Source organism: Hemiscyllium ocellatum, chromosome 9 (assembly GCF_020745735.1).
Source record: "Hemiscyllium ocellatum isolate sHemOce1 chromosome 9, sHemOce1.pat.X.cur, whole genome shotgun sequence".
Lineage (NCBI taxonomy): Eukaryota > Metazoa > Chordata > Chondrichthyes > Orectolobiformes > Hemiscylliidae > Hemiscyllium > Hemiscyllium ocellatum.
The window spans coordinates 115,040,575-115,065,146 of NC_083409.1; the positions used below are offsets into that span (position 1 = coordinate 115,040,575).

The 24,572-nt window shown below is 55.0% G+C and overlaps 1 protein-coding gene across 1 annotated transcript in view; it reads left to right on the forward strand.

The window, feature by feature from the left end:
* Nucleotides 1-24,222, forward strand: part of LOC132818573 (netrin-G1-like) — a 38,968-nt gene extending 14,746 nt beyond the window's left edge. The window contains exons 2-6 of the mRNA XM_060829630.1: nt 9,955-10,598; nt 13,040-13,212; nt 20,621-20,815; nt 22,559-22,693; nt 23,993-24,222. Coding sequence (XP_060685613.1) covers nt 9,955-10,598; nt 13,040-13,212; nt 20,621-20,815; nt 22,559-22,693; nt 23,993-24,222 — 1,377 coding nt within the window. The remainder of the gene's footprint in view (nt 1-9,954; nt 10,599-13,039; nt 13,213-20,620; nt 20,816-22,558; nt 22,694-23,992) is intronic.
* The last annotated feature ends 350 nt before the right edge of the window (nt 24,223-24,572 follow it).

Consider the following 24,572-nt stretch of genomic DNA (forward strand, 5'->3'; position numbering starts at 1 on the left):
TCTGCCCGTTCTTTGCTGGTTTCTAAAACACACAAAATCATAATGAACATTCTTTAAAACATTAAAATCCTCTCGGTTTAATCCAATACATGGCTTCACTTCTTTAGGCACCAACAGATTGATCTGTTTCCCTGCAGCGTTTGGTTTTCAGTGTAATGTCTTTGAACTGATCATTTTATGTAATTTGTTTAAAATTTCCTTGTGGCTGTATCTGCTCGTCTGTTTATCCAATCAGACTTTGCCAGCACTCCCCTCCAAACCCAATAATCTGATCTGGGACTGACCTGAGAACACAGTGCTACTCCCAGGGTTATTCCCAGAGAATGATTTACTCCCAGGTTAGGCAACAAACTCCCTCAGCGCAGAACGCAAACTCTGAAATATTTTATTGTAAAATGGGTCCACAGTGTAATATCCCAGGAAACTGTTACAAGGCATCAAATAAATTCATCTTCCTCTGACAGTGCCCACTCCCTCAGTACTGACCCTCTGACAGTGCTCACTCCCTCAGTACTGACCCTCTGACAGTGCGGCACTCCCTCAGTACTGACCCTCTGACAGTGCGAGACTCCTTCAGCACTGACCCTCTGACAGTGCGGCACTCCCTCAGCACTGACACTCTGACAGTGCGGCACTCCTTCAGTACTGACCCTCTGACAGTGCGGCACTCGCTCAGTACTGACCCTCTGACAGTGCGAGGCTCCCTTAGCACTGACCCTCTGACAGTGCGGCACTCCCTCGTCACTGACCCTCTGACAGTGCGGCACTCCCTCAGCACTGACCCTCTGACAGTGCGGCACTCCCTCGGCACTGACCGTCTGACAGTGCGGCACTCCCTCAGCACTGACCCTCTGACAGTGCGGCACTCCCTCAGCACCGACCCTCTGACAGTGCGTCCCTCTAACTCTCTCTCAGAAAGTGTCTGGTTTCTTGCTGATGGGAAGTGGCAGGAATTTGCAGGATGGTGTTTTATTGAACATTTCCCTTTGTTACTGAATGTTGCAGCAATGAGCTTCATTAAGCCGGGCAGCAGGTCAGGGTCACAGCTGCTGAGAATCACAGGCCCTTCATCACAACACACCTTGTCAATTTCCTTGCTAGAGTGGGCTACAGAGATAGGGAGGGGGTGTAGGGGCTGGAGGCGGTTACAGAGATAGGGAGGGGGTGTGGGGGCTGGAGGGGGTTACAGAGATAGGGAGGGGGTGTGGGGTCTGCAGTGTGTCTTGTTCGGGGAGCAGGGTGGGTGAGGGGAGAGTGGGACTTGCTGAGGGTTCTGTCCAAACAGCAGAGTGTTGGAGGAGCTGACGTTTGTGGAGGGATGTTCTGAGAGACTGAGCTGGAGAATAGTGGAATGTGGAGGTGACCCAGACACAGATTGTTCCGAGGGGAATAATTCAGCCGAAATCGTGGGGGGGAGAAACGTGTGAGAGTTCAGGATTGAGAATCAGAAACAGCTGGAGGGATTAGTTGGGTGAGAGAGTGAGAGAGTCTCTGGGTCTGTTCCCTCTCTCCCAGTGTGGGATCACATCCCACTGCCCGGAATAATTCCCTTTGAGATTCCTGACTGTTTAAACAACAACATTTTATTGAGCTGTTGGCTCTATCTCTGGGACACAGGACTGCTCGTTCTATCCAGGGGCAGAGTGATTGAGGGGCTCTTCAGATCTGGAGTGTTGGACAATTCATTCCGAATTTCCACAGCCTCATGATACTGTCAGGAATGTTCACTTGATTCAATTTACACAGGCACTTCAGAATAATCTGCTCCAATATGCAGCTTTACCTAATGCCTCCAGTCGATGCTGGGACAATTGTCGACTCATTCATCTCTATTATCTCTGTTTATTGCTGCCCTCTCCACCTTTATCACTGACATTGGTTTTATTGATTACTGCAACAGCCCTTTAGACAGAGGCAGCTTGAACAGGGGAGCTCTGATCATCTCCAACAGGAGTTTGGGCTGATTCTCTGTTGCTGATGTTGGGGACAGCAGTGAATTATATCCTCAGGATGTCTCGGTCCGGGCCTGAACAGCTCTGAATCCAGCGGTGCACAGAGGTGATGCTGGAAAAGCACAGCAGCTCAGGCAGCATCCGAGGAGCAGGAAAATCGACGTTTCAGGCAAAAGCCCTTCATCAGGAATAAAGGCAGTGAGCCTGAAACGTGGAGGGATAAGCTAGAGGAGGGTGGGGGTGGGGAGAAAATAGCATAGAGTACAATAGGTGAGTGGGGGAGGGGATGAAGGTGATAGGTCAGAGAGGAGAGGGTGGAGTGGATAGGTGGGAAAGGAGATAGGCAGGTAGGACAAGTCCGGACAAGTCATGGGGACAGTGCTGAGCTGGAAGTTTGGAACTAGGGTGAGGTGGGGGAAGGGGAAATGAGGAAACTGTTGAAGTCCACATTGATGCCCTGGGGTTGAAGTGTTCCGAGGCGGAAGATGAGGCATTCTTCCTCCAGGCGTCTGGTGGTGAGGGAGCGGCGGTGAAGGAGGCCCAGGACCTCCATGTCCTCGGCAGAGTGGGAGGGGGAGTTGAAATGTTGGGCCACGGGGTGGTGTGGTTGATTGGTGCGGGTGTCCCGGAGATGTTCCCTAAAGTGCTCTGCTAGGAGGCGCCCAGTCTCCCCAATGTAGAGGAGACTGCATCGGGAGCAACGGATACAATAAATGATATTAGTGGATGTGCAGGTAAAACTTTGATGGATGTGGAAGGCTCCTTTAGGGCCTTGGATGGATGTGAGGGAGGAGGTGTGGGCACAGGTTTTACAGTTCCTGCGGTGGCAGGGGAAAGTGCCAGGATGGGAGGGTGGGTTGTAGGGGGCATGGACCTGACCAGGTAGTCACGGAGGGAACGGTCTTTGCGGAAGGTGGAAAGGGGTGGGGAGGGAAATATATCCCTGGTGGTGGGGTCTGTTTGGAGGTAGCGGAAATGTCGGCGGATGATTTGGTTTGTGGAGGTGAGCACCAGGGGCGTTCTGTCCTTGTTACGGTTGGAGGGGTGGGGTCTGAGGGCGGTGGTGCGGGATGTGGATGAGATGTGTTGGAGGGCATCTTTAACCACGTGGGAAGGGAAATTGCAGTCTCTAAAGAAGGAGGCCATCTGGTGTGTTCTATGGTGGAACTGGTCCTCCTGAGAGCAGATACGGCGGAAGCGGAGGAATTGGGAATACGGGATGGCATTTTTGCAGGAGGTAGGGTGGGAAGAGGTGTAATCCAGGTAGCTGTGGGAGTCAGTGGGTTTGTAAAAAAAATGTCAGTGTCAAATCGGTCGTCATTAATGGAGATGGAGAGGTCCATGAAGGGGAGGGAGGTGTCAGAGATGGTCCAGGTAAATTTAAGGTCAGGATGGAATGTGTTGGTGAAGTTGATGAATTGCTCAACCTCCTCGCGGGAGCACGAGGTGGCGCCAATGCAGTCATCAATGTAGCGGAGGAAGAGGTGGGGAGTGGTGCTGGTGTAATTACAGAAGATGGACTGTTCTACGTAGCCAACAAAGAGACAAGCATAGCTGGGGCCCATACGTGTGCCCATGGCTACCCCTTTGGTCTGGAGGAAGTGGGAGGATTTGAAGGAGAAATTGTTAAGGGTGAGGACCAGTTCGGCCAGACGAATGAGTGTGTCGGTGGAAGGGTACTGTTGGGGACGTCTGGAGAGGAAAAAACAGAGGGCTTGCAGGCCCTGGTCATGGCGGATGGAGGTGTAGAGGGATTGGATATCCATGGTGAAGATGAGGTGTTGGGGGCCGGGGAAACGGAAGTCTTGGAGGAGGTGGAGGGCGTGGGTGGTGTCTCGAACGTATGTGGGGAGTTCCTGAGCTAGGGGGGTAGGTAGAGATGAGTTCAGTGGGGCAGGAGCATGCTGAGGCAATGGGTTGGCCAGGGTGGTCAGGCTTGTGGATCTTGGGAAGGAGGTAGAACCGGGCAGTGCGGGGTTCCCGAACTATGAGGTTGGAAGCTGTGGGTGGGAGATCTCCTGAGGTGATGAGGTTCTGTATGGTCTGGAAGATGATGGTTTGGTGATGGGGTGTGGGGTTATGGTCGAAGGGGCGGTAGGAAGAGGTGTCCTCGAGTTGGCGTTTAGCTTCAGCGGTGTAGAGGTCAGTGCGCCAAACTACCACTGCGCCCCCTTTATCTGCTGGCTTGATGGTGAGGTTGGGATTGGAGCAGAGGGATTGGAGGGCTGCGTGTCGTGAGAGTGAGAGGTTAGAGTGGGGGAGGGGGGTAGACAGGTTGAGGCGGTTAATGTCCCGGCGGCAGTTGGAAATGAAGAGGTCGAGGGCGGGTAATAGGCCAGCACGGGGTGTCCAGGTGGATGCAGTGTGTTGGAGGCGGGCGAAGGGGTCCTCGGAAGGTGGGCGGGAATCCTGATTGTGAAAGTAAGCTCGGAGGTGGAGGCGGCGGAAGAATTGTTTGACGTCACGGCGTGTATTAAATTCATTGATGTGTGGGCGGAGGGGGATGAAGGTGAGTCCTTTGCTGAGGACTGATCGTTCGTCCTCAGTGAGGGGGAGGTCAGGGGGATGGTGAAAACCCGGCAGGGCTGGGAGCTGGGATCTGGTGTGGGTGTGGAGCTGGGAGTGGGGTCGGAGCCGGTAACTGGAATGGGTGTGGTGGTGGGGGGAATGGGGGTGGAGTCATGTGCAGGGGTAGTGTTCCCCTCAGGGTTCTGGGGGCTGGGATGGTGACAGTGGGGTCTGTGGGGGGCGTGTCAGCAGAATGCAGGTGAGTGGCGCTGGTGGGGGCGGAAGTGGTGGTGACCATGGCAGTGGGGGGTAGGGAGGGGGGGGCAGAAGTCACTGAGCGTGTGACATCAGCGATGATGTGAGGGGAGGAAGTGATGTCACGTGTGGTACATGAGGAATTGTGAGGGGCAGAAGTGGCTGTGGGCGTGGCCATGATGGGGGCAGAAGTGACGTCATCAATCCGTGTAGGGGTGGTAGCTGCACCATCCGCATGGCTAATGCTGTCCGAGCAGTTCCAGAGGCTGGGGAATCTTCTGGAATGTTTGAGGAGCGCTGGTTATGGAGGTGAGTGGATAAAAGTTTGTTGTACTTACAGTTTTTGATGTTTGAGATGGAGTTGAAATCCTGTTTGTTGAGAGTATGAATTCTCCTGAGGATGTAATACAGAGTGGGTCCTTTGCAATTCTGAGAGAGTGTGGCCCTCAGCTGGGGCAGGGCTGACGGTAGAGAGGTTCGGTGCCGGCGCATTGCTGCGAGCGTGGAGTGGAGGATCTTGGCTGCAAACCATTGATCCAGGTCGCAACAGGAAAGAGGTTCTGCTGAGAGAACACAGCAGCTTGGGGCCGAATGACAAACCAGAATCAGAAAGGTAATGATCTCCAGATGAACCAAGTCCAGGGAGGGGGTCGTGGATGGGGTCAGCTCTGCCCACTGCCTGCCACTCTTCCATGGTTATGTCCAAGCCCGGGTGACCTTGGAGAGGGAGCACGCGGTGTCCATCAATGCCCTTGATGCCTTTAGAGAGAGTTGGGCACCGTGGGGATACAGTGCTTTATCTCCCCCTCTAACTCCATTCAGATGTATCTCCCTCCCCCTCAGCATTTCCCGTTAATTGAGGGATTATGACCAATCAGCACAGAGCCAACAAGATGAAAGAGGTGACCATGTGACTCACTGATTGGTGGGGGAGATAGGGGTTTGAATTTGGGGAGATTGGCGTTGATACTGGGGAAGGAGGGGGCTGACCCGATGGGATGGGTTTCAGGCTGAGAGCAGAGTCCTGGTGAATGCTCTCACTAGGGCGATGGATAGGGCTTTCAACTGAATAGTGGGTGGGTGTGGAGGACGGAGGTGGTCAGTGGTGTGGAAAATAATGGAAAGAGTTATAGGAGGGTGGGGGATGGTGGGGGGGATGGGGGGGATGGGCGCTGCAAAGGTTAGAGTTTCCAGAACAAGTCGTAAGTCAGAGAGAATGGAGAGGGCCAGGAATTTAACTTCAGGCACAGCAGATAAAGGGATAACTATGAGAATGGGGTCAGTCAGTACAGGACAGAGGGTGTTGCAGTGTACAAAACAAGGTCAATACATTATACCGGGAGGCGGGGAGTGGGGAAGTGATGTTGTAAGGATTGAAAAGGCAAGTATTTTTGAAAGAATGATACCTGTAAAAGTTAATCTTCAGAGAAGTATGGCTGGGCTCATGAAGCGAATCCAATGGGAAGCGAATCAAAAACAAGATCCATTCTTGGGATCAGGGTCCAGCCATCTAGACTGAGATAAGGAACATATCCTTCCCTCGGAGTGTCGTTAATGTGTGGAAAACCCCTCACAGAGGGATGAGCAAGTTCCATCATCACATCGATGTCAGTCTGGGATGACGACATGGATCCAGTTTTTTGATTCGCTCCCATTGGACACAGTCTCTTCGTACCGAACCAATCAACTGCTGCAGAATCTTGTGCCTTTCAATGAGATCCCCTCTCGGTCTGGGATACAGCCTCTCAGTCTGATACAGCACACTCGGGAGGCTGACCCTAGAACTCTGTGAGAAACCAGGGAAGTGGTTATTGGGCCTCTTGCTGAGATATTTGTGTCATCGATAGTCACAGGTGAGGTGCTGGAAGACTGGAGATTGGCAAACATGGTGCCACTGTTTAAGAAGGGTGGTAAGCACAACCCAGGGAACTGTAGACCAGTGAGCCTGACCTCAGTGGTGGGCAAGTTGTTGGAGGGAATCCTGAGGGACAGGATGTACATGTATTTGGAAAGGCAAGGACTGATTCGGGATAGTCAACATGGCTTTGTGTGTGGGAAATCATGTCTCACAAACTTGATTGAGTTTTTTGAAGAAGTAACAAAGAGGATTGATGAGGGCAGTGAGGTAGATGTGATCTATATGGACTTCAGTAGGGTGTTCAACAAGGTTCCCCATGGGAGACTGATTAGCAAGGTTAGATCTCATGGAATACAGGAAGAACTAGCCATTTGGATACAGAACTGGCTGCAAGTTAGAAGACAGAGGGTGGTGGTAGAGGGTTGTTTTTCAGACTGGAGGCCTGTGACCAGTGGAGTGCCACAAGGATCGGTGCTGGGCCCTCTACATTTTGTCATTTACATAAATGATTTGGATGTGAGCATAAGAGGTACAGTTAGTAAGTTTGCAGATGACACCAAAATTGGAGGTGTAGTGGACAGCGAAGAAGGTTACTTCAGATTACAACAGGATCTGGACCAGATGGGCCAATGGGCTGAGAAGTGACTAATGGAATTTAATTTCAGATAAATATGATGTGCTGCATTTAAGGAAAGCAAATCTTAGCAGGATTTATACACTTAATGGTAAGGTCCTAGGGAGTGTTGCTGAACAAAGAGACCTTGGAGTGCAGGTTCATAGCTCCTTGAAAGTGGAGTTGCAGGTAGATAGGATAGTGAAGAAGGCGTTTGGTATGCTTTCCTTTATTGGTTAGAGTATTGAGTACAGGAGTTGGGAGGTCATGTTGCAGCTGTACAGGACATTGGTTTGGCCACTGTTGGAATATTGCGTGCAATTCTGGTCTCATTCCTATCGGAAAGATGTTGTGAAACTTGAAAGGGTTCAGAAAAGTTTTATAAGGATGTTGCCAGGGTTGGAGGATTTGAGCTATAGGGAGAGGCTGAACAGGCTGGGGCTGTTTTCCCTGGAGCGTCGGAGGCTGAGGGGTGACCTTATAGAGGTTTACAAAATTATGAGGGGCATGGATAGGATAAATAGGCAAAGTCTTTTCCCTGGGTTCGGGGAGTCCAGAACTAGAGGGCATTGGTTTAGGGTGAGAGGGGCAAGATATAAAAGAGACCTAAGGGGCAACTTTTTCACACAGAGGGTGGTACGTGTATAGAATGAGCTGCCAGAGGATGTGGTGGAGGCTGGTACAATTACAACATTTAAGAGGCATTTGGATGGGGATATGAATAGGAAGGGTTTGGAGGGATATGGGCCGGGTGCTGGCAGGTGGGACTAGATTGGGTTGGAATATTTGGTCGGCATGGACAGGTTGGACCGAAGGGTCTGTTTCTGTGCTGTACATCTCTATGACTCTGTGAATGGTCTCCTTATGTTCCTGTTTCTGATGTTTTTGTTGTGTTGGGGAATCACTCAGAGACAGGGACACAGTTCCAGTGTGGAAAAAATGAGATTCTACATCTCCTTTCCCAATCCTGTGCTGTTTTATAATTCCTGTGTGTAAATATTTTATGGTGTGAGGCTATGTTTAGTCAGAGAGCTGCCATCAATCATTAACACCAGCAGCAAAGTCATCCTGCAGCTGTCTCACTGTCCACTCCACTCTGCAACCTGATTCAACACACACACACATTGATTTCACTTTTAACCAGAGAGCATTACAGGGAATAAACATTCCTCTTATCAAAAAGGTTGGAGAGGGAGCTTTCCTCAGTGTCTGACCCCGTGCTGTCCCAGTTCCTGGGAGTGTTTGATGGGGAGGGTGTACAGTGTAGAGGGAGCTTTCCCCAGTGTCAGAGCTCGTGCTGTCCCTGTCCCTGGGAGTGTTTGATGGGGAGGGTGTACAGTGTAGAGGGAGCTTTCCCCAGTGTCAGAGCCCGTGCTGTCCCTGTCCCTGGGAGTGTTTGATCGGGGGGGGGTGTACAGTGTAGAGGGAGCTTTCCCCAGTGTCTGACGCTGGGCTGTCCCTGTCCCTAGGAGTGTTTGATGGTGGTGTACAGTGTAGAGGAAGCTTTTCTCAGTGTCGGACCCCGTCCTGTCCCTGTCCCTGGGAGTGTTTGATGGGGAGGGTGTACAGTGTAGAGGGAGCTTTTCTCAGTGTCGGACCCCGTCCTGTCCCTGTCCCTGGGAGTGTTTGATGGGGAGGGTGTACAGTGTAGAGGGAGCTTTCCCCAGTGTCTGACCCCGTGCTGTCCCTGGGAGTGTTTGATGGGGAGGGTGTACAATGTAGAGAGAGCTTTCCCCAGTGTCTGACCCTGTGCTGTCCCTGTCCCTGGGAGTGTTTGATGGGGGGAAGTGTACAGTATAGAGGGTGCTTTCCCCAGTGTCTGACCCTGTGATGTCCCTGTCCCTGGGAGTGTTTGATGGGGGGAGGGGGTGTACGGTGTAGAGGGAGCTTTCCCCAGTGTCTCACCCCGTGCTGTCCCAGTCTCTGGGAGTGTTTGATGGGGGTGTACAGTGTAGAGGGAGCTTTCCCCAGTGTCGGACCCCGTGCTGTCCCTGTCCCTGGGAGTGTTTGATGGGGAGGGTGTACAGTGTAGCGGGAGCTTTCCCCAGTGTCTGACCCTGTGCTGTCCCTGTCCCTGGGAGTGTTTGATGGGGAGGGTGTACAGTGTAGAGGGAGCTTTCTCCAGTGTCTGACCCTGTGCTGTCCCTGTCCCTGGGAGTGTTTGATGGGGGGGTGTACAGTGTAGAGGGAGCTTTCTCCAGTGTCTGACCCCGTGCTGTCCCTTCCCTGGGAGTGTTTGATGGGGAGGATGTACGGTGTAGAGGGAGCTTTCTCCAGTGTCTGACCTCGTGCTGTCCCTGTCAGTGTTTGATGGGGGGAGGTGGTGTACAGTGTAGAGGGAGCTTTCCCCAGTCTCTGACCCTGTGCTGTCCCTGTCCCTGGGAGTGTTTGATGAGGGTGTACAGTGTAGAGGGAGCTTTCCCCAGTCTCTGACCCCGTGCTGTCCCTGTCCCTGGGAGTGTTTGATGGGGGGAGGTGGTGTACAGTGTAGAGGGAGCTTTCCCCAGTCTCTGACCCTGTGCTGTCCCTGTCCCTGGGAGTGTTTGATGAGGGTGTACAGTGTAGAGGGAGCTTTCCCCAGTCTCTGACCCCGTGCTGTCCCTGTCCCTGGGAGTGTTTGATGGGGGGAAGGTGTACAGTGTAGAGGGAGCTTTCCCCAGTCTCTGACCCCGTGCTGTCCCTGGGAGTGTTTGATGGGGAGGGTGTACAGTGTAGAGGGAGCTTTCCCCAGTCTCTGACCCTGCTCCCGTTGTGGTTGCTGATTCTAGGAGAACCCGTACATGTGTAATAATGAGTGTGATGCCCGTACCCTGGAGCTCTCCCACCCCCCCGAGCTGATGCTGGATGATGAGGGCCGGGTACCCAACACCTTTTGGCAGAGTGTGTCGTGGAGACAGTTCCCGGAGCCCCTGGTGGTCAATCTCACCCTGTCCTGGGGTAAGAGCATCGAGCTGACCGAGGACATTGTCATCACCTTTGAATCGGGCCGGCCAGAGCAGATGGTGCTGGAGAAATCTCTCGATCACGGCCACACGTGGCAGCCCTATCAGTTCTACGCTGTCGACTGCCTCAACTCCTTCGGCATGGAGTCCCGGAAAGCCCGGGATCTCACCCCGGCCTCGGTCCTGGACATTATCTGCACCGAGGAGTATTCCAGGGGCTACGTGTGGAAGCTGGAGAAGACGGTGCGTTTTGAGATCCAGGCGCGGTTCGCCCTGTTTGGGGGACCCCGGCTCAGTGATATGGCCTCCTTGTACAGCCGCCTGGACACTACCAAGGAGCTGAGGGACTTCTTCACCGTGACTGACCTGAGGCTGCGCCTCCTCCGGCCTGCCACTGGCCCCACCAGCGTCGACCCCCTGAACCTCTCCAAATACTTCTACGCCATCTCCAACCTGGACATTCGGGGCAGGTGAGAGCTTCCCAACTCCCCACCGAGGGGGTCCTGAGGTCAAGGCCCAGCCCCTGCCCCAGGGGGCACTGCGTCAGGGCTGGGGGCATCCCCTGGGGGAGGGGGCATCCCTGGGGGAGGGGAGGCAACACCTGGGGGTGGGGGTGACCCCTGGGGGAAACACCTGGGGGGGGAATACCTGGGGGCGGGGCGGGTGACCCCTGGGGGGGGAACACCTGGGGGCGGGGTGGGGGGGTGACCCCTGGCGGAAACACCTGGGGGGGAACACCTGGGGGTGGGGTGGGGGGGTGACCCCTGGGGGGGGAACACCTGGGGGTAGGGGGGTGACCCCTGGGGGCCATTGGGATCATGATCATGTGAACATTGGGGTCACCATCTGGGGGACCCTCTGGATTAACACTGAAAGTGTCATCACTGTCTCACATTAACATCTGGAGGTGGTTTGATCCTGGAACATCTGGATCCCTCTCTCTCTGGGAATAAACAACAGGGTGACCTTCTGCTGGGAAACTTCTGGAAGGAATCCTATCGGTTAACGTTGGCACATGGACATTATCAAAACCCAACACACTCCGTCACTCTGGGAAACCTGGTGGGAATTGTCCGGGATAACATCCTCGGGAATAATCTCCCAGGGGTAACATCTGGAGGGTGCTGGGTGGTTGGAGATCGGGAATCCTGCTCTCAGGGTTCACATCTGGTTTAACAGGGATGGATTGTGATGCCTCCCGCAGTAGGTCAGCACAGCCCTGTCACCCTGTGCTAACTTCCCTGAAGGAGTATGCCCACAGGGTTGGCACTGGGGCCACATTCCCCTGGCCCTGCTCTGAGGCTCCTGATGACTGGCTCAATCCAACCAATCAGGCAGCAGAATCTGATCCTGTGCTCACCTCACAGCCAATCCCCAGCCTCGCCAGAGAATTGCAGCACAGGCCAAGGCCAGTCAGCCCCTCAGTCTGTACTAGCTCCGTGAAAGCTTTGTTCAGTTTATCCCACTCCCTGCTCATTCCCCATCGCCCCGTTCTCCCCTTTTCAATCGGATTCTGGCTGGTCCCTGATCCCGGAAACAGTTTGTTCCTGTTTAATCTGGGAAAGCTGTTGCTGATGCCGTGAACTATTCGGACTGTGTGTTGAATATTCCGAACAGTTGTCCCTTATCCCACCATCCCACAGTCTCCAGGGCCTTTAACCATTAACCCATCATTCCAGAGTCAGCTTCTGGGAGAATACTCCAAGTTTTCGTGCAGGAGAATCTTCAAACACTAATTAGAGAGCAGCAGCAGTGAAATGTTGATGCTGCCCTTCCCCATCCCCGAGGAGCTGTCTGCGTTTCGCTTAGTTTCGTAAAATATCTCCAGAAATGCCAATTTGCAAAATGTACAAGGGACAATCTGCAGATTTGGAAGCTTTGTGCTGAGTTAAAGGCTGACTGGATGTTATCAGCACAGATTCACTGAGGAAACTCTGCACACACTGAAACACTTGGGGCCTCACAAAATCACACCAATTAAACTATCACAATTTGCATTTCCATAGCACCTTCCACACAGTGAAATGTCTCAGGGTGTTACACAGGAGAGGAACTCAAACACAGTAGGAGACATTGGGATGGAGGGGAATGTTCAGTCCCAGGGGGGACGTGTGGGGATGGATGGGGGCTCACTGCTCACTGGGAGGTTGGTCTGATCTCCCAGAGGTCATTGAGGGTGAAGGTCTCTCTCAGTATTGGCTGTCCTGTCTTCAGCTGCCTGTACCCTGAGCTCTCCAACTCCCCCAACTAACCCTCCCTGTCTCGCCATCTCGCTCCCCCAACATTGACACCCTCCATAAACCACTCTCTTTCACCTGGGGTTTAGTCACCTCTCTCAATATCTCCCCCCCACCGCCCACCCCCTCGCCGTGGCTCAGTATCAAATTCACTTTCATCGGGCCATTGGGATCATGATCATGTGGACATTGGGGTCACCATCTGGGGGACACTCTGGATTAACACTTCCGGGAATCACCGCGGGATTGTTTACTCTGTTAATGGTGCTACGTAAATGTACAAGCTTCCTTTCAGAGCAGCAAGAAACTACAACAGCAGCAACAACAACTGGTATTTCCATGGCCCTCCTGAGGACCTCAGTATGTTTGAACAAACTTGCAATGTAACAAGACACCTGGAGATTGTGTCGGGTGCTATATAAATGCAGGGAGTTTCTCTGTGGAGCGAGGGGTCAGTTGAGCTGCTGATGCTAACCCCTGCCCCTCAGTTGTTGTTCTGATGATGAATGAGGTAATGGACAATGAGCAACAGGCCTGTCTGTTGCTGTGAATGTGAGTTAGTGAGGAGCACGGTGTTGTTGTTGGCAGGGACACAGACAGCCTCTACACAGAGTCTTTTCCTGGACGGAGTTAGTGAACACGTTGTGAAGCAGCTTGTCATTGTCTGTCCCCAGGTGTAAGTGCCACCTTCACGCCAACAACTGTATCCAGGAGAATGGGAGGCTGAGCTGTCAGTGTGAGCACAACACAACGGGCCAGGACTGTGGCAGCTGCAAGAACGGTTTCCATGGACGACCTTGGACGGCAGGTTCCTACCTCCCCATCCCCAAAGGCACGGCCAATGTCTGTGAGTAACAGCCATTCCTGTCAGCTCACACCCCCTCCCTCCCCGGTCCCTCCTCACTCCCTCCTCCCTCCCTCCCGGCTCCTACCTCACTCCCTCCACACTCCCTCCTCTCTCCCTCCCGGCTCCCTCCCGGCTCCCTCCCGGCTCCCTCCTCGCTCCCTCCTCGCTCCCTCCTCTCTCCCTCCGCGCTCCCTCCTCTCTCCCTCCCGGCTCCCTCCTCTCTTCCTCCTCACTCCCTCTCGGCTCCCTCCTCGCTCCCTCCCCTCTCCCTCCTCGCTCCCTCTCGGCTCCCTCCTCGCTCCCTCCCCTCTCCCTCCTCACTCCCTCCCAGCTCCTTCCTCGGTCCCTCCCCTCTCCCTCCTCACTCCCTCCCGGCTCCCTCCTCGCTCCGCTCCCTCCTCGCTCCCTCCCGGCTCCCTCCTCGCTCCCTCCGCACTCCTTCCCGGCTCCCTCCTCCCTCCCTTCCCCCTCCCTCCTCCATCCCTCCTCCCCCCTCCCCACCCCCCCAGCTCCCTCCCCCCTCCCTCCCGGCTCCTCTGTTGCCAATTCCAGCCCTGTCACTGTTTCTCAATGTGTCCCTGACCCACAGTGAGGCCTTCAGCGCACACCCACCCACCCACACACCCACACACCCACACACCCACACACACCCACCCACACACACACCCACACACCCACACACACCCACCCACCCACACACCCACCCACACACACACCCACACACACACACACACACACACACACACTCACACACACCACCCACACACACACCTTCAGCGCACACACGCACACAACACACACACCCGCACACTCCCACATCCAGACACACATGGACCTGCACACACACACCCACCCCTGCACACACCCACACCCACCCGCGCACACACCTGCACACACAACCATCCATACACACACCCACAGCTGCACACACCCACACCCACCCGCAAACACGCACACACACACACAACCACAACCACACCGACACGCACACCCAGACACCGCACACACACACCATAGACACACATCCACACAGACACACACATTCACACACAGACACAGACACACACAGACACACACACACACACACACACACACACACACACACACACACATTCAGCAAATCTGACAGCACAGCGAGAGGCCATTCATTCTATCCATCCTGGACCACATCGAGTCAATTCAAGCCATTGGCCCCATTTTCCCCCACAGCCCCTCCCCATCCCCACAGCCCCTCCCCATCCCCCACAGACTCCCCTCTTCTCCCACAGCCCCTCCCCATCCCCCACAGCCCCTCCCCCACCTCTTCCAGGGACTGAGATACATCCGTCAGGACGGAATCTGAACGTGATCCCCAGGAACGTGACCGGGATTTCCGGATTCATATCCGAGTGATAACACCATAACGCCATGTCTTCGCAACACACTCACACTGATCACGCTCACACTGGTCACACACTCACACTGATCACACTCAATGATCTCACACTCATACTGATCACACTCACTCTGATCACACACTAATCACGCTCATACTGATCACGCTCACTCTGATCACACACTAATCACGCTCATACTGATCACGCTCACACTAATCATACACTCACACTGATCACACTCAGTAATCTCACACTCACACTGATCACCCTCACACTGATCTCGCACTCACACTGATCCCACTTAGTGATCTAACACACACTCACTGATCACACTCTGATCACACTCAGTGATCTCACACTCACTCTGATTGAGTGTTGCCACACTGTGAGTGTTTCAGTGACCCTGCCCGGTCTCTCTCCCGATGGGAGTGAACACTTTGAGGGGAAAGTGTGGGAATTCCTGGTTTGTTCTGTGTCTCGCTGCCTTGGGGGAATCCCGGGATCGCTCGGTGTGAGCTGTTGGGTTTGTCTGTGATCCATACGGATTGTTCATCCAACATCTCTCAAACTCACTAACACTCTCTCTCTCTCTCTCTCTCTCTGTGTCTCTGTGTCTCTGTGTCTCTGTGTCTCTCTCTCTCTCTCTCTCTCTCTCTGTGTCTCTGTGTCTCTGTGTCTCTCTGTGTCTCTCGCTCCAGGTCTCCCGGACAAACAGCCCAGTGAGTGTAAGTTGAACGTGATTCCCTCTGAGTGTGAGCTGCTATACCAGGGGCCATTCCTGTATCGGGAGTATCCCTCACCCCTCACTGTCCAAGGACCGAGTGTAGGAGTGAACAGGGAGTGAATGTGAACGGGGGGGGGGGGTGAGTGTGAACGGGGGGTGAGTGTGAACAGGGAGTGAGTGTGAATGAGAAGAGTAACAGGGAGTGAGTGTGAACGGGGGGGAGTGTGAACAGGGAGTGGGCGTGAAAAGGGAGTGAGTGTGAATGGGGAATGACTGTGTTAAAGGGGAGTGAGTGTGAACAAGGAGGGATTGGTTACAGGGAGTGAGTGTGAACAGGGAGTGCGTGAATGGGGAATGATGGTGAATGGGGGTGAGTGTGAACGGGGAGTGAATGTGATTAGGGAGTAATTGTGAACAGTGAGTGTGAACAAGTAAATAGGAACAGGAAGTGAGTGTAAATGGGATTGAGTTCCGGACCCACAATATCATGCTGTAACTCTACAGCACGCTGGTGTGGCCACACTTGGAATATTGATCAGAGGATTAGATAGGGTAGACAGTGAGAGTCCTTTCCCCAGGATGATGGTGTCAGTGTGTACGAGGGGCATAACTACAAACTGAGGGGTGATAGGTTTAAGACAGATGTCAGAGGCAGGTTCTTTACTCAGAGAGTGGTAAGGGCGTGGAATGCCCTACCTGCTAATGTAGTCACCTCAGCCACATTAGGGAGATTTAAACAATCCTTGGATAAGCACATGGATAATGATGGGATAGTGTAGGGGGACGAGCTGAGAATAGTTCACAGGTCGGCACAACATCGAGGGCCGAAGGGCCTGTTCTGTGCTGTATTGTTCCATATTCTGTGTGTGAATGGGGAGAGAGTGTGAGCTTTCAGTGGAAAGAGCAAGGAGTGAGTGTGAACGGGGGGGGGGGGGGTTGATTGTGAACAGGGAGTGTGTGTGAACGGGGGGGGTGAGTGTGAACGTGGAGTGAATGTGAACGTGGAGTGAGTGTGAAAGGAGTGAGTGTGAAAGGAGTGAGTGTGAACGTGGGGTGTGTGTGAACGTGGGGTGTGTGTGAACGTGGAGTGAGTGTGAAAGGAGTGAGTGTGAAAGGAGTGAGTGTGAACGTGGGGTGTGTGTGAACGTGGAGTGTGTGTGAACGTGGAGTGTGTGTGAACGTGGAGTGTGTGTGAACAGGGAGTGAGTGTGATTGGGGATGAGTGTGGTAAAGCTGTGACTGGGACAGGTCTGATCCTGGTGTAGTCCTGATTTCCCAGATACCGGACTGGGCAGTGGGTGAGTCTCACTGTCACAATATGTTCACCTCGATCATGGATTTAACATCACGGCATTCCCAGTTATTAACCCTTTACATGCTGCTCACATCATTCCACACCTTCCACTGAGGGAACCCCCAAAACCACCACCACCCCACCCCCCCACTGACCGAGAGTGACCATGACTGACCAGGAGTGACCACTATTGACCAAGATTGACTGTTACTGACCGAGAGTGACCACTAGTGACAGAGAGTGACCCTAACTGACTGAGAGTGACCGCTACTGACCGAGAGTTACCCTAACTGACCAAGAATGACCGTTACTGATTGAGAGTGACCCTTACTGACTGAGAGTGACTGTAACTGACAGAGAGTGACCCTAACTGACCGAGAGTGACTGTTCTTGACCAAAAGTGACCCTAGCTGACTGAGAGTAACCGTTACTGACTGAGAGTGACCGTTACTGACCAAGAGTGACTCTAATTGACTGAGAGTAACCGTTACTGACCGAGAGTTACCCTAACTGACCGAGAATGACCGTTACTGATTGAGAGTGACCCTAACTGACTGAGAGTAACCGTTACTGACTGAGAGTGACCCTAACTGACTGAGAGTGACTGTTACTAACCAAGAGTGACCCTAACTGACTGAGAGTGAACATAACTGACCGAGGGTGACCATAGGTTGAATAGGCAGTAGGGGAGGAGGAGTCCAGAACTAGAGGGCATAGGATGAGAGGGGAAAGATTTAAAGGGATCTAAGGGACAACGTTTTCACTCTGTCAGAGGAAGCGGTGGAGGCTGGTACAATTGTAACATTTATATGGCATCAGCATGGGTGTATGATGGGAAGGGTTTGGGGGGATATGGGCCGGAGCTGGCAAATGGGACGAGATTAGTTCAGGATATCTGGTCAGCATGGACGGGTTAGACCCCCAGAAAAAGGGTCTGTTTCTGTGCTGCACTTCTCTATGACTCTAAAACTCCCCTAACTGACCGAGAGTGACCCTAACTGACCAAGAGTGACCCTAACTGACCGAGAGTGACCCTAACTGACCAAGAGTGACCTGACCTCTCCCCAGAGTTACCCTAACTCCTCAGAATTTCAGGATTTGTGATTCTGCTACAGGACCATTTGGGATGTGGGACATTTGGAAGCAGATGGGATTGTTGAGAGGAGTTACAGGGAGGTCGTCACACCCCCCTCCCCATCACTCACTCACACCTCCCTCACTTCCTCATTCACACCCTCCTCCCTCACATCCCCCCTCCCCATCACTCACTCACACCCCCTCACTTCCTCATTCACACCCTCCTCCCTCACATCCCCCCTCCCCATCACTCACTCACACCCCCCTCACTTCCTCATTCACACCCTCCTCCCTCACATCCCCCCTCCCCATCACTCACTCACACCCCCCTCACTTCCTCATTCACACCCTCCTCCCTCACATCCCCCCTCCCCATCACTCACTCACACCTCCCTCACTTCCTCACTCACACCCTCCTCCCTCACATCCCCCCTCCCCATCACTCACTCACACCCCCCTCACTTCCTCACTCACACCCTCCTCCCTCACATCCCCCCTCCCCATCACTCACTCACACCCCCCTCACTTCCTCACTCACACCCTCCTCCCTCACATCCCCCCTCCCCATCACTCACTCACACCCCCCTCACTTCCTCACTCACACCCTCCTCCCTCACATCCCCCCTCCCCATCACTCACTCACACCTCCCTCACTTCCTCATTCACACCCTCCTCCCTCACATCCCCCCTCCCCATCACTCACTCACACCCCCCTCACTTCCTCACTCACACCCTCCTCCCTCACATCCCCCCTCACACACCTCAGGTACAAGAGAAAGGGAGATGGGTTACAGTCAGGGGATGGAAAGGGAACCGGCAGGCAGTGCAGGGATCCCCCGTGGCTGTTCCCCTCAACAGTAAGGATAACGTTTTGGACACTGTTGGGGGGGATGACTTATCGGGGGAAAGCAGTGGGGCACAGGGCTCTGGCACAGAGTCTGTCCCTGCTGCTCAGAGGGGAAGGGGGAAGAGGACCAGAGCAGTGGTCATTGGGGACTCCACAGTCAGGGGGACAGATAGGAGGTTCTGTGGGGACGAGAGAGACTCACGGTTGGCGTGTTGTCTCCCAGGTGCCAGGGTCCGTGCTGTCTTATGAGGAAAGGCTGAGGGACTTGAGGCTGTTTTCGTTGGAGAGAAGAAGATTGAGAGGTGACTTAATAGAGACATATAAGATAATCAGAGAGTGAGATAGGGTGGGCAGGGAGAGCCTTTTTCCAAGTATGGGGACAGCGAGAACGAGGGGACAGAGCATTAAACTGAGGGGTGATAGATATAGGACAGATGTGAGAGGTAGCTTCTTTACTCAGAGAGTAGTAGGGGCGGGGAACGCGCTGCCTGTGACAGGAATAGACTCACCAACTTTAAGTCTAGATTAGATCAGAGTGTTGCTGGAAAAGCACAGCAGGTCAGGCAGCATCCGAGGAGCAGGGAAATCGACGTTTCAGGCAAAAGCCCTTCATCAGGAATGAGTCTATCGCGATTGAATCAATCCTGATGAAGGGCTTTTGCCTGAAACATCGATTTTCCTGCTCCTCGGATGCTGCCTGACCTGCTGTGCTTTTCCAGCAACACTCTGATCTAATCTAGACTCTGGTTTCCAGCATCTGCAGCCCTCACTTTCACCAACTTTAAGGGCATTTAAATGGTCATTAGATAAACATCTGGATGAGGATGGAATAGTGTAGGTTAGATGGGCTTCAGATTGGTTCCACAGGTCGGTACAACATCGAGGGGCCGAAGGGCCTGTACTGAGCTGTAATGTTCTGTGTTCTATGTTCAGTGTCAGTGACCCGGACCCGAACCTCTCAACCTCGAGGCCTGAGCGAGGATTGGGACCATCTGCTTCCCACCTGCTGATGGAGTGTGAAGAGAATGGGTCAGGGGTCTGATGGCTGTCTGTCACTGCCCCCCCCTCAGGGATACCCCCCTCCCCATCACTCACTCACACCCCCCTCACTCACACTCCCCTCACTCACACCCCCCATCACTCACTCACACCCCCCTCACTCACACCCCCCTCACTCACACCCCCCTCACTCACTCACACCCCCCTCACTCACATCCCCCTCACTCACACCTCCCTCACTCACACTCCCCTCACTAACACCCCCCTCCCCATCACTCACTCACACCCCCCTCACTCACACTCCCCTCACTCACACCCCCATCACTCACTCACTCACACCCCCCTCACTCACACTCCCCTCACTCACACCCCCCATCACTCACTCACACCCCCCTCACTCACACCCCCATCACTCACTCACACCCCCCTCACTCACTCACACCCCCCTCACTCACACCCCCCTCACTCACACTCCCCTCACTCACACTCCCCTCACTCACACCCCCCAACACTCACTCACACCCCCCTCACTCACACCCCCCTCCCTCACACCCCCCCCCATCCCCATCACTCACATGGTTCTCCATCTCTCTCCCCCTCACACTCTCCTGTCTCTCCCTCACTCCCTGTCGACCCGTTCACTCCTTCACACCTTCTTTCTCTCCATCTTCCCATCTCTCTCTCTCTCTTTCTCTCTCCTGCTCTCAAAGTCCTCCTCTATCTCTCCCTTATTCCTCTCTCTCCCCTCCCTGCTCTGCCTTCCTCCTCTGCCTTCCTCCTTCTCCCCCTCTCTCTCCCTCACCCTCTCCCTCTCTCTCCCTCACTCTCTCTCCCCCCTCCCCTCTGTCCCCCCCAAGGCAGCATGTTGGTCACTCCCGTCCCCCCTCTCTCCCCCGCCCTGTCCACCCTCTCCCCCCGTCCCCCCCGGCCCCCCTCCCCACCCTCCCCTCTCTACCCTCCCTCTCCCCCTCCCCCCTTCCCCCCTTCCCCCTGTCCACCCTCTCCCCCCGTCCCCCCCGGCCCCCCCTCCCCACCCTCCCCTCTCTCCCCCCCCCTCCCCCCCCCCCCCCCCCCCCCAGTCTGAGCTGCAGCTACCCTGTCTGTCTTTTCCTCCCAAGTGTGTCAGTGTTTCGGACACTCGATGCGGTGCAGTTACCTGCTGCTGTTCCGTGCTGCTGTCTGTGTGAGCTGTAGACACCGCACCCGGGGGCGACACTGCCATTTGTGCCGCGGGGGTTACCATCGGAACCCTTCAGCTCAGCTCCACCACCACAACGTCTGCTTAGGTCAGTGCCTGCTCCCCCCGCCCTGACCCCCGCCCTGACCCCCACCCAGACCCCCACCCGCACCCCCGCCCTGACCCCCACCCAGACCCCCACCCGCACCCCCGCCCTGACCCCCGCCCTGACCCCCGCCCGGACCCCCACCCGGACCCCCGCCCGCACCCCCCGCCCAGACCCCCGCCCGGACCCCCGCCCGGACCCCCACCCGGACCCCCGCCCGCACCCCCGCCCGCACCCCCACCCGCACCCCCGCCCTGACCCCCACCCAGACCCCCGCCCAGACCCCCGCCCGCACCCCCGCCCGCACCCCCGCCCGCACCCCCGCCCTGACCCCCACCCAGACCCCCGCCCGCACCCCCGCCCGCACCCCCACCCGCACCCCCGCCCTGACCCCCACCCAGACCCCTGCCCTGACCCCCACCCGGACCCCCGCCCGCACCCCCCGCCCAGACCCCCACCCAGACCCCCGCCCGCACCCCCGCCCGCACCCCCACCCGCACCCCCGCCCTGACCCCCACCCAGACCCCCGCCCGCACCCCCGCCCTGACCCCCACCCAGACCCCCGCCCACACCCCCACCCGGACCCCCGCCCGCACCCCCACCCAGACCCCCGCCCGCACCCCCACCCGCACCCCCGCCCGGACCCCCGCCCGCACCCCCACCCACACCCCCACCCGGACCCCCGCCCGGACCCCCCACCCAGACCCCCGCCCGGACCCCCACCCAGACCCTCACCCAGACCCTTACCCCCTCCCCCAAACCAGGTCTGACTCCCCTCCCCCTCCCCCAAATCCGGCCTGACCCCCCCCCTCCCCCTCCCCCTCCCCCACACCCCAGGCCTGATGAAGGGCTTATGCCCGAAACGTCGATTCTCCCGTTCCTGTGACCCTGCCTGACCTGCTGCGCTTTTCCAGCAACACATTGTTAAGCCCTGACCCCCCCTGGTCCAGAGTACTCCCCAGAGGGGCCTGGTCAGGCCTTTCCCTGGTGTCCTGCTTCCCCCCACAATCCCCTCCTGGGAGTGAGTCCTACATTCCCCCTGCCTCCCTGTGGGAAGATGTTTCTCTGTAATTCCCGTTGGGATTTATTAGGGATTGTCTGATGTTGATGACCCTGAGTCTGACCTCCCCAACACAGTTGGTGGGGAAGGGGGGGGGGAGAGGGTGGAGGTGGTGGAACATCTTCTGTCGATCTTCCAGTGACCCCACCCCCTCGTCTTTCAGGTTAGAGTCTCCGCTGTGTCTCTCCAGGAGTGACCAGCCTCCTGCCTGTCCAACCTTTCCTCACCATCAGAGCCTCTCTGTTCTGGGGTGTCTCTGTCAATCTCACTCCCCCTACCCCCACCCCCCCCCCCCCCACCCCACCCCACCCCCCCTCTGCTCTCCAGTGCATCTCCCGCCTGTTTCTCACATGGAGACAGAAATGTGGGAGCGATGGTTTGACACAGTTAGGTCTCTCCTGTCTGCTGGTGAACTCGATCCTGGGACATTGAAGCCAATATTTGCTTTTCCTGGCGTTGGGAATCTGTGCAGCTTATGGGAACAGTGGGAGCCGGGCTGTGTGCACTCAGTGGGGACAGCACTGAAACAGTTTGTAAAGGATTGGAGAGGTGTGTTTGTCCCAGCGTCTGACGGTCCCTTGTCCTGCCTCTCAGTCAGTGGTGTTGCTGAGTTAGTGTTGATGTGTTAACTCAGTAATCTCTGGGTACAATGTGCAGTGTGTCTGTGTGTTGTCTTGTTCTTACAGACTGTCAGTGTAACCCTGATGGCTCTCTACATCGACGCTGTAATGACACGGGGTATTGTGACTGCAAGGCTGGAGTGACGGGGCCCAAATGTGACAAGTGTTTACCTGGATATTACTGGCACAGGGGCTGTCGAGGTCAGTACTGATCCCCCCAGGTGCTGGCCTCACTCCATCCTGCCTTTTGTGTCTCTGAGGCAGCACAGGGTCTGAAAGCAGAGTAACTGGCTGAGTGAGAGAACCCTCTCCAAGGCTCTCACATCCTTCCTCAAGCACGATGCTCAGGGCTGTGCTCAGTCTCTGTCAACATTTCATCTTCCACCTTGTCCCATTGCCCCATGGTCAGTGTTACTGGTCACCTTCCTGAATCTTGTCCATTCTGCTCCTCACAATCTCACCTTTCCCATGAGCTCACTCTGCAGCACCTATTCAAAGGTTATTTAAAAGTCCAAATACACCACATCGACCACATTCCCCTGATCGACCCTCGCTATTCCTCTTCAGAGAGTTTAATCTGCTTCCTCTCGCATTTGTTTCCTTTTTGGAAGTTGCTTTTTTTTTTGGCTGCTCTTGCTGTTGCTCCAGGTTTTTCTGGGATTTCTCTGAGGAAGTTTTCCCTCAGCTTCCCTCTCCCCGACGTTCCCTGCATGAATCTATAATTCCCAGGATTGTTCTCTGTCCCTTTTGAAATACAGGAATCCCCCTCAGTCTCTGCCATTTTCTGTGCACTGTCCCCTTTCCCAGGAACCCGTTAGAAATCTGTCAGGAATCTACCTGCCATTTCTCCCCAAACTCCATTAAAATTCACTGATTGAATCGATCAGAGCCAGGCTTAGATGATTTTTACTTTGGTTTGTCATCTCCCCTTTTGTTCTTAAATATCTATTTCAGTCTCTCCCTTTGATCTCTCACCCACCGAGACCCTCGGTCTGTCAATACTGAGAGCACTAACGCCTTCTCAGAGATCTCTGCTGAGATCTGAGAGGTTATCGATGGAACCCTCAGTAGCTCCATCTCTCCTCACCCTCACTCTCTCGCCCTCCCTCACTCTCTCTCCCCACTCACTCTCCCCCCCTCCCCCCCCCGCCCCCGTCCCCCCCAGGTGGGTGCAGCATGTTGGTCACTCTCCCCCCCACTCTCCCCCCTCCCCCCCCCCCCCCCCCCCCGTTCCCCCCCCCTCCTGATTGGCTCTTGTTGTGGGTTCCTTCCCAGTTTCAGTTTCTATTCTGGGATCATTTCAGTCCATCGTTTACCTTTCTGTGCCCCTTGTTCCTTTGCTTCCCTGTTGGCCTTCTCTTTATAATGTGTGTCCGACTGTCCTTTGTTGGATTCTCGGGGTGTGGATGTTTGTCGATGGGAGCTGGGCAGTGGGGGGTATTGAAACCATCTGTGACTTGGGGAGATTGTCATTGAGCAGAGCTCTCTGTTTCCTTGCAGCGAGAGTTTGTGATAACGTCCTGACCCGGTGTGAGAACGGGGGAGTGTGTGAGGACAATGGCAGGTGTCTGTGTCTCCCTCCGTACACAGGGCTGTTGTGTGAGAAACACCAATGCAAGAAGGGAACAGGTGCCTGTGTCTCACAGTCACCACAAGATCCAAGCTTCACCCACCTGCTGCTCTCCCTTCCTGCCCTCCTCATCACTGCCAATGACCATGGGGCCCTGTGAGCAGCTGCCAGCCCCTGGACCCACCCAGGAAGGTGCAGGGAGCAACAGCCGAATCCAGGCTTTACTGTGAAAACACACATCCCTCCCCTCAGCTGGCCAATCCCGGGAAAACCAACTGGAACGAAGGCTGAGTGTATCCCAGATTGTGGAGGCAGCCAGGAATCACTGGGATATGGAGTGAGGGATTACCCCGGGGAAACTGGGACAGCAGCTCATCTCCATTCTCCAACCACACCCAGCCTGTGGTCAGCTCAGAGACAAACAGACAAAGCAGTTGCATTGAACTAGCACCTTTGGCTAGCTCAGGACGGCACACAGCATTTTCCAGCCAACGAAGGACTTTTCAGTTA